General features: G+C 38.8%; 1 protein-coding gene across 5 annotated transcripts; it reads left to right on the forward strand.

Annotated features, from left to right (window-relative positions):
* The first annotated feature begins 111 nt into the window (after positions 1 to 111).
* cnot2 (CCR4-NOT transcription complex, subunit 2) lies at positions 112 to 8,658 on the forward strand. Of its 5 annotated transcripts, none has more exons than XM_083546017.1 (15): positions 112 to 268; positions 1,575 to 1,694; positions 1,934 to 2,006; positions 2,135 to 2,282; positions 2,372 to 2,554; positions 2,750 to 2,826; positions 2,990 to 3,115; positions 3,246 to 3,370; positions 3,452 to 3,572; positions 4,751 to 4,907; positions 5,089 to 5,150; positions 5,411 to 5,460; positions 5,604 to 5,704; positions 5,835 to 5,979; positions 7,214 to 8,658. In XM_083546017.1, exons 1-15 carry the CDS (start codon positions 176 to 178, stop codon positions 7,298 to 7,300), a joined length of 1,668 nt encoding a protein of 555 aa, XP_083402143.1. In that variant the 5' UTR covers positions 112 to 175; the 3' UTR covers positions 7,301 to 8,658. The 5 variants fall into 5 exon arrangements, with proteins under 5 accessions (XP_083402143.1, XP_083402144.1, XP_083402147.1 ...); XM_083546018.1 differs by having other exon boundaries at positions 3,455 to 3,572; XM_083546020.1 differs by having other exon boundaries at positions 251 to 1,067; positions 3,455 to 3,572.
* Positions 8,659 to 9,388: the final 730 nt, after the last annotated feature.

Raw genomic sequence — 9,388 nt, forward strand, 5'->3', positions numbered from 1 at the left:
CTGTTGCCTAATCTTAGGCACTCATTTTGCACAAGGCCTTAATCTGACACTGGCAACAAAATATAATCCAGAATGAAATAATAATAATATAGGTGATGATCAGCCATGTTCCCACCAGCAAAAATGAATCCTATGAACCCATTTTCAGGCCTAAAATGATAGGCTCGAGGTCAGGATGGGGTCAGAGGGTAAAGGCTATTCACCCAGCATTCCCAGCTGCAGGATACACAGCCATCTTGGATCTACGAGCAGAGGGGAAATTAATGCGGTTAGTGAATTCTGTCTTTCTGAGCATAAGAAAAAACACACTCCAGGGCAATGAAACACAGACCAAAATGAAGCCCGGCTCGTAGTTTTCGACCTTTTAATAGTTGCACGGGCGCTGCGTGGGGACAGCTAGCGCGCTCTGCACACGGGCTCGCACGGCTCTTGTTTTTGTCTGGGCTAGCCGCGTTAGCATTTAGCTCGCGGGCTAAGTGTTTATAGAGAATCCCTGAGCCGCGTTCTACCGTCCTAAATAATATGAGTACAGCGCTCTAGCAGGGCCGAGGCGCTGTGTAGGACTCCGTGTTGAGTACAGGAGCGTGCTGCTCGGGGATATAGTGTGAGAGATGGAGGCCTCAGTTAGAGCGGATATCTAGCAGGCCTAAACTCCTGCCCGTCTTCACCGAAAAGCCACTTTGTTAGCTGCACGGCTAACACCAGGCTAGCAGCCTTATCCAATAAATAAGTGAAGGAAGCGGAGTTGCGGTGCACACGGTACAGCCCTGAAGGCAGCCTTGCTGCAGTACCAGACCCGGTGCCGGGGTTAGGATCAGCCGTTTCCCTTACGCCCCCCACACACACCTTTAAGCAAACTTTAGCTCGAGAGAAAAGTCGGCTAACAACATTTAGCATCAGCTGGCTAACAACACCGCTGTCTATTTAATTAGCTGACGTTAGCTAGCGTCTCTATTGCCTGCAGCCCTTATCTGCTATTAGAGCTAGGGAACGCAAGTGAAGAGACGTGTTTTTAGACACGTTTCACTTCAGTACAACACAGGGATAATAAATAGGTTGCTAGTAAGGTAGCTTATTTTTATTCATTTTTTTGTTTGTATTTATTTGTATTATTGTTTGAAGTGTAATAAAACGTATATAAGGTTCCCGGGTTAGGCTGTTCAGCTAGTTCAGGTATGCATTAGGAAAGTCTTCTACTTGTCTTTCAGACACCTGCTGCTTCCTAAGAGGGGAAAAAAAAAATCTATCTGTCAGTGCTGAATGTGAAACTCCTTTACAACTTGTTTAATATAACACAAATATTGGAGGGAAAGTTGGTGAAGAGTCAGTGTCTAAGAAATGGGAGCTGTGTTTACTTATTCACGTGCATTTCCCAGGCTTTAGGTTTCCCTCAGAACAGAACCAAACCAGAAACTCTTGTATTAATCCCTGTCACTACTATGTGTTTTGGTGTGAGAGAAATGTAAAAAAAACAAGAAAACCTAACATGGATATGGAAGTTCTTGGCTGTTTGTTTTTGGTTTAATCTGTCTCACTGTTTTATTTATTAAATTTTTTTCTTTTGTTAAAAACAGGTGACGAACGGTATGTTCAGTGCCACGAGAAAGAAGTTTGTAGAGGGGGGCGAAAGCGACTACCCTGATGATATATACTATAGCCAGCCCTCGATGTTCCCTCATCGATCGGAGAAAGATGTAAGTACAAAGTTTCTTTGTATTATTAACATGTTGCCCACAGTTGATCAGATGATCAAGATCACCATAGACTACCAGGAATATCAATTACAATTTGATATTGTTTTTTTTTTTTTCTTTATTTCTATTTTTCTGGGTATATTGTTAAAATAGACTGATGTGTTTCATAATATATTTTTGAGAAACGATGTAAAATGGAGAAGGGAAACTGAAAACCCCCCTTCCCCCCTTTCGTTCAGATGCTGGCATCTCCTTCGCCGTCATCGTCAGGTCAATTGTCGCAGCTTGGTGCAAGTTTGTATGGTCCTCAAAGTAAGTACATTGTTTTAATTAAAGAAGACCACGTCTTTAGTCATTATTAAAACGAGGTACAGGGTCATCCATACTTAAACAAGTACTTTTTTTTTTTTGTTTGTGTTTTAAAAAAAAATAAAATAAAGGTGCACTAGGCTTCTCAATAAGAAGCATGAGCAACAACAACCCTCAGTTAAACCGCAGTTTAACACAAGGTACTCAGTTACCGAGCCATAGCACCCCAACAACGGGGGTCCCAACCATGTCTCTCCATACTCCGCCTTCGCCAAACAGGTACACCTGCTTTATTTGAGTATAAACTTCGTCCAAGAGAATGTTTTGAATAAGCACATAATTAACTTCCCATATATTCTGCTGCACAGGGGCATTCTGCCTATGAACTCCAGGAACATGATGAATCACTCGCAAGTGGGCCAGGGCATGAGTCTGAGTGGCAGGACAAACAGTATGGGAAGCTCAGGCCTTGGCAGCCCTAACCGCAGCTCGCCCAGCATCATCTGCATGCCAAAGCAGCAGCCGGCACGCCAGCCCTTCACTATCAACAGGTAAGAAACATGCCGGACAGGGCAGCACTGTTAAGTGACCAGTCCCATAAAGAACAATATATCTGGGTGCTCATGTATCTTATTTGGAAATCCATGTGTAATTGATGGCCTTTTTCCACATATATGTTTGGTTGTAGATTTTATAAAGTAGATTTAATTGTCAGTAGTAACAACTGCATGTCTATGGTTCCTCAGTATGTCAGGTTTTGGAATGGGTCGAAGTCAGGGGTTTGGTATGAACCCTTTATCGAACAACATCTTTAATGGAACAGGTAAGTTATTTGTGGAACAGTTTGGATTATTTGTTTGATGTTTTTTTTATTAATTTATCTATTTATTTTGTGGAACAGTTCTAAACTTTAAACATCTCCATTTTTATAATTAATTAATTTTATTTTGGAAGCTGAAAATGTTTTTATATGGTGTGTGTTATAGATGGGAGTGAAAATGTGACAGGACTGGACCTCTCGGACTTTCCAGCATTAGCAGACCGAAGTCGGAGGGAAGGAAATGGAAACCCAACACCGTTGCATAACCCCTTGGCTGGAAGGGCTCCCTATGGTGAGGGCTTAGTTCCCTACTACTACGAGTAAAATTAAGCAAGAAATGCATAATTCATGACTTGAATCCAGTCTAAAGTATTTCTATTGTCAAAGTTATCAAATTATGACTTTAGTTCTCTTCATCACAGTTGGGATGGTCACAAAGCCATCAACTGAACAGTCCCAAGACTTCTCGATTCACAATGAGGATTTCCCTGCACTGCCTGGGCCCAACTACAAGGACCCAACATTGAGTGCAGATGAAAGCAAATCAGTCAGTGTTAAACAGTCTTTTCATACTTTTACCTGGATTGAATAGCCAAGTCATTTTTATAAATAAAAATTGTCCATTCAGCAGAACTTGAACTCATCAACCAAGAGCAGCTCCAGTGCAGATGGCCCCAAGTTCCCAGGTGACAAGACATCAGCACAGAATAACAACCAGCAGAAAAAGGGGATTCAGGTGTTGCCTGATGGTGAGCTGCTACTGAAAGCCACGCCACTTGATGTCGTGACAATGTCCGCATTTTATGAATATATACTCTTATGAATATGTACTCTAAATAATTTTTTGTATTTATTAATTTAAATTTTTTAAGGCTATCCTTTTAGTTATAAACTTTTTCATGACATCAGTTATATATTGCTAGTTGACTGATATCCTGTTCAGGGATTTGATCTCAACATTAGTGACATGAAAGAATAATTCATGAAAACTTTCATAGTTTATACGACCATCCAAGTGTTAAAACGGTAAACCGAGTCATGCACAATAATTAAACCCCAGACATTTGTGACGAGGTCACTTGCCACACTCATTACGGAAATAGTAATTTACTGAGCAGACAGATATGGGTGATTTGTGAGATGGGAACCTTAAGACTGACAAATTAAATTTAAGGCAGCTGTAATTGAATATTGTGGCAGTGTGCACTACCACTTATAATGCAAACTAAATTATTTAAAAGCTTTCATTACTATGTTGACCTTTTCTGAGTTGTCACAAAAACAAGATGTAACAGATATAAATGCCTTGTAGCAAGTTCCGTGGATAAGTAGGCTAAACATGTTTTCTCTAATTTGTTAAGGTACGCTGTAGGGTTGGACACGTTGGCACGTTATTGTTTAGTTTGACTTCAGCTTCAGGTGCCAAATGATTATAAAGCTACGGGTGCTGCCTAGTTGCTGTGTGACCAGTTGTTGATAACCTTCAACATCTATCTAGCATAAAACTCTAGCTATATTATATAGCTTTGTTTTTTTGTCAAACACTTGATACAATTAATAATTATAATAAAATAATTATAAAGATACGTTTTTGAATGCACCAGACCTGGATGTAAATTGTGTCTAAGAGACATTTGTTTTACCTGTCCCCAGTAAGGACCTGGAAAAAACACTAAAGAAAAGACCTGATTTCATGCATGAAGTAATTCATTACTAATGAATCTAAAACATTATAGGGGTTTCAGAGATCCAGGGTATGAAAAAGAGTGAAGTAGTGATAAGGTTCTTAATTCTTTAATGGTCATGTGGTTATACATAAGTGTCAGCATTTTTTATTTAGTGTTCTGTTGAGGTGTGAATATTATTATTATTATTATTTTAAACAGCTGACCATAAATTCAAACATGAAAATTGCCCTGCTTTACAGGTAAGGTGACAAACATTCCCTCAGGAATGGTGACGGATCAGTTTGGAATGATCGGACTCCTAGCCTTCATCCGAGCAGCTGAAACAGACCCTGGAATGGTTCATCTGGCGTTAGGAAGCGACCTGACCACACTGGGACTCAACCTCAACTCTCCAGAGTATGACACTTAATTTCTGTGTTCTTTGTCCTGAGCACTTCTAATATTAGTTTCAGTGTATTGGCATTCTCCTAATAAAGGACGCTTTTTATTGCTCTGGTTTGTTTTTATACATCTTGTGCATTTTATGGTTCCTCTGCATGTCTCTTGCTGACATTATGTTCAAAATCTACTTCAACAGGAATCTGTATCCCAAGTTTGCATCTCCTTGGGCTTCTGCACCATGCCGACCACAGGACATCGGTTAGTGTTGACATTTTTAAGAGTAAAGACACAGAGAAGCTATTTGTAGTGCAGATCTTTTTAGCATTCTTAGCAATGTTTCTTTGCTCCTTTACAACTGTATACAGTAATAATTTAGTTTAACTAGTCAGTCAATCAGAAGAGGATGTTCTCTTTTCAGTCAAGTTCTTAAGTATTTTTCCCTCTGGTTGTTCATTACTCTAAATCTATATCAATAAAATGCTTAAATTAATTGTTGGTGTGTTTTTTTTCCCCCCCAGACTTCCATGTGCCCTCTGAGTACTTAACCAACATTCATATAAGGGACAAGGTATGTGAGTGTGATGTGAAATCACATGTTTATACCACTGGTTGTAAAAAAAAAATAAAAAAAAGTTTAATGCACATATTTTAGTCACTAGAGTATTTATTTTCTTATTTTGACTAATTTTTTCATGCATTGTCTATCTACAGCTTGCTGCAATAAAACTAGCACGTTATGGGGAGGACCTGCTGTTTTACCTCTACTACATGAATGGAGGAGATCTCTTACAGCTTCTGGCTGCTGTGGAACTGTATGCATGACTCCATATGTTTCATGAACAGATAAGAAATGACACGTCAGTTACAATTACAGGCAAAACTATCAGCCGACATATATTATTTAGTGTTGATGTAATATTATGTTTTATACCCATGTTGCAGCTTTAACCGAGACTGGAGGTATCATAAGGAAGAGCGGGTGTGGATTACAAGAGCACCTGGCATGGAACCCACTCTGAAGACCAACACTTATGAGAGGGGGACATACTACTTCTTTGATTGTCTTAACTGGAGGAAGGTTGCTAAGGTAAAATAATTGTATTTTTAGAACTATATAGAAATGTGATAGTGATTTGTGGTGAGAGTAGGGAGCAGGTGGAGAAGAGCATGGAGAGGTGAAGGTACAAGCTGGAGAGAAGGGAAAGAAAGTTAGTAGCAGTAAGAAAGAGTACGTGTGTGTGAATGAGAGGAAGAGCAGTGGAGTGGTGCGGTTGCAGGGAGTAGAGGTGGTGAAGGTGGGTTTGTTTAGGTACCTGGGATCAACAGTGCAAAGTAAGAGTGTGTGTGAGAAGTGAAGAAAAGAGTGCAGGCAGGGTGGAGTGGGTGGAGAAGAGTGATCGCAGGAGTGATTTGTGATAGAAGAGTATCTGCGAGAGTGAAAGAGAAGTTAAGTTTATAGGACTGTGGTGAGACCTGCGATGTTGTATGGATTAGAGACAGTGGCATTGAGTAAAAGGCAGGAGGTGGAGCTGGAGGTAGCAGAGCTGAAAATGATGAGGTTTTCATTAAGAGTGACGAGGACAGACAGGATTAGAAATTAGTTTATTAGAGGGACAGCACATGTAGGATGTTTGGGTGACAAAGTGAGAGAGGCCCGAAAGAGATGGTTTGGACATATGGTGTATATATAGGACATAGGACATGGGGTATATCGGTAGGGGAATGTCGAGGATGGAACCGCCAGGAAGGAGTAAAAGAGGAAGGCCAAAAAGGAGGTTCATGGATGTGATGAAGGAAGACATGCAGGTAATTGGTTTTAAAGAGGCAGCTGTAGAGGACAGGGTAGTATGGAGACAGATGACCCGCTGTGGGAGCAGCCGGAAGAAGAAGAAGAAGATAGAAAGGTGAACTAGTTCAAACCTAGTAATTCATATCCTATAGCAAATAATTTACTGTACACCATAATGATGCTATAAATTTAAAGAAGTCTAAGAGCAACACATCACTTGTGCTGCAGTATTGTATGACATTTCACATGCCCATAATCAGCAATATGGTCGTGTAAGTAAACTAAAGACTCAAAAAGGTAAAAATCGAAGCTTTATCTTGGGTCGTCATCTGTGGTCAAAGTGCTTTGTCTTTTATTTTTTATAGTAATATACCACAGCTCCTATTATTCATTGTGTTCCTCGGTGGCTACTCATCAGAACAAGCTTATTTGCAGAATCAGAACTCATCTGTAAGCCTTTCAAATATTATCCCTTAATTGGTGCAAATAATACTAATTAAGACTTTCTACTCTACTCTACTCACATTTTAAGGAGTTTCATCTTGAATATGACAAGCTTGAGGAGCGTCCTCATGTACCAACCACCTTCAACTACAACCCGGCACAGCAGGCCTTCTGAACCGGAGGTGCTCAGGCTCTCTGAGCTGCAGGAACAGACCTCAGCACTAGACTTGGCCAACCACAATCTGCTTTTATTCCTCACCTGTCTGGACAAGGACTGCAGGAGGAGGGCAGGGGGTCTCTACCTTAACCAGTGAGGGGGAGACACCATGCCTTACCAATAATGTGCTGCCCAAAATGACACACACAAACACACCCTTACACTGTTTTTAAATATTCTCATACCCTCTTTCTTTTCTTCCTATTCATTTTGAGCACCAGTCTGTATTTTGTTTACGCCTCAGATCAAAAGCCTGTTTGGTCTCTGGCAGGAGAACTGACTTGCAGTACGACAAAAAGGCTACGTTTCGTTTTCCGAAACGTACCATGTTAGTAAACAGGACAGACACAAAAATCAATCCAATACATGTGAATACAAAAGGGCGGAAGAAAAATGCAATGTTCATTGTTGCACTATTTAGTAATAAAAGAACACAAAAATTGTTTTGTGCTTTTTTATGTGGAAAATGCTCTTCTCCTGTTTTTCTCTGGAAGGATACACAACCTCTGTTAACATCATGGAATCTTTCTCTTGTCCTTTAGCCTTGTTTTTTTTCCACTTTTTCTCCAGAACATTCCTTTGATCCATCATCATAACCATGCATTCGATCCTACACCCAATCAGGTTTTCTCTGCCTAACTCCAATAATTACAAATCAGACTGTTTTAGTGACCATTGTGGGAACAGCTTGTGGACCATCCTCACCCAGGAGGTTATGACTAAGCTACATTGTTCCAGATTAAACACTTCTCAGTCTTTGTTACGATTTTGTAATAAATGTGTACATTTTTTTTTTATTTTTTTGGACATCACATGAATAAAGATATGTATGTACGAATGTGTATATATTATATATATAGATAGCTGTATCTATATATATATATACATGACGTCTATTTTGGAAAAAGGTAATTATTCTTTGCTCAGCCTCATTTTTAGGAGGTGAGCAGTGGTGGCATTATGTGTTAGAAACAAACAAACAACAAAAAAAAAAAATAGTGTTAATAATATTGAGCTGCCAGACAGGGCCTCACACTTGTTGCCCTGTGCACTTATGACCAAGATAAATACTCCCAAAAAAAAAAAATATGGAAGGCCAGATTTTTCTGAAGTAAGGATATCTATACCCCAAGATCCCAAATGAGAAGGTGGAAACATTTCACATGCAGCTGTTTAAATAGAAGCATTTCATAGGAAAAGGAAAATTGGTAATACTGCTAACAAAAAAAAAAAAAAAACAGACCAGTCTTGTATTTTCTGAAAACGTTGAACACGTCTTTCTTTCCTTTGTAATAAAGCAGAACGGCTTTCCTGAACCAGTGTTTGTCTCTCTGTGGGAGGGGGTCGAGGTTTATAAGGACAAGCAAGGAAAGATTGACAATTAGTCTGACCTAAGACTGAGAAAGATCACTTCAGCTTCTGCATGAAACATGCACATGCTATGATGACTAAAACAAGGCTGCAACGTTCCCACAACTGATCAAATACTTTGACTGTTTTTGAAATATCGAATTTTATGTAGTTTCTTCAAATAGATTAGAGCGCATTAATGCATATGGTTGAGAGAATATCTTGTCGTAGGGCCCTTTAAAAAACATCCTGAGACATTGTATTCCAAGAAATATGTATTTTATTTATGCATTACATTTAATAGTAATTAGTTTCAAAATTAATTAGTTTTCCACAATTTATCCATATATATATATATGAGAATGAGAAAGATTACTTCATAGATTTCATTCATATATATATATATATATATATATATATATATATATATATATATATATATATATATATATATATATTCAAATCAAAATGCACAGAAATGATTCATGGTTGGAGTTTTTTAAAACATTCCAGCTAAATGTTGATTCTATCCATATATATATATATATATGGATAGAATCAACATTTAGCTGGAATGTTTTAAAAAACTCCAACCATGAATCATTTCTGTGCATTTTGATTTGAATACAGTGCATTAGAGTTTCCTCACAAAGCCTCCATGTTGACATAGGGTTTGACAAAAAAAAAAAAAAAAAG

The sequence above is a fragment of the Silurus aristotelis genome, assembly GCF_946808225.1.
Source record: "Silurus aristotelis genome assembly, chromosome: 7".
In the NCBI taxonomy this organism is placed as follows: domain Eukaryota; kingdom Metazoa; phylum Chordata; class Actinopteri; order Siluriformes; family Siluridae; genus Silurus; species Silurus aristotelis.

Coding starts and splice junctions, on each gene's coding strand:
- cnot2 (XM_083546017.1), top strand. CDS start 176: ATGGGGTCAGAGGGTAAAGGCTATTCACCCAGCATTCCCAGCTGCAGG. Junction 3,116..3,245: donor GGCTGGAAGGGCTCCCTATG/GTGAGGGCTTAG, acceptor TCTTCATCACAG/TTGGGATGGTCACAAAGCCA. Junction 5,980..7,213: donor ACTGGAGGAAGGTTGCTAAG/GTAAAATAATTG, acceptor TCACATTTTAAG/GAGTTTCATCTTGAATATGA.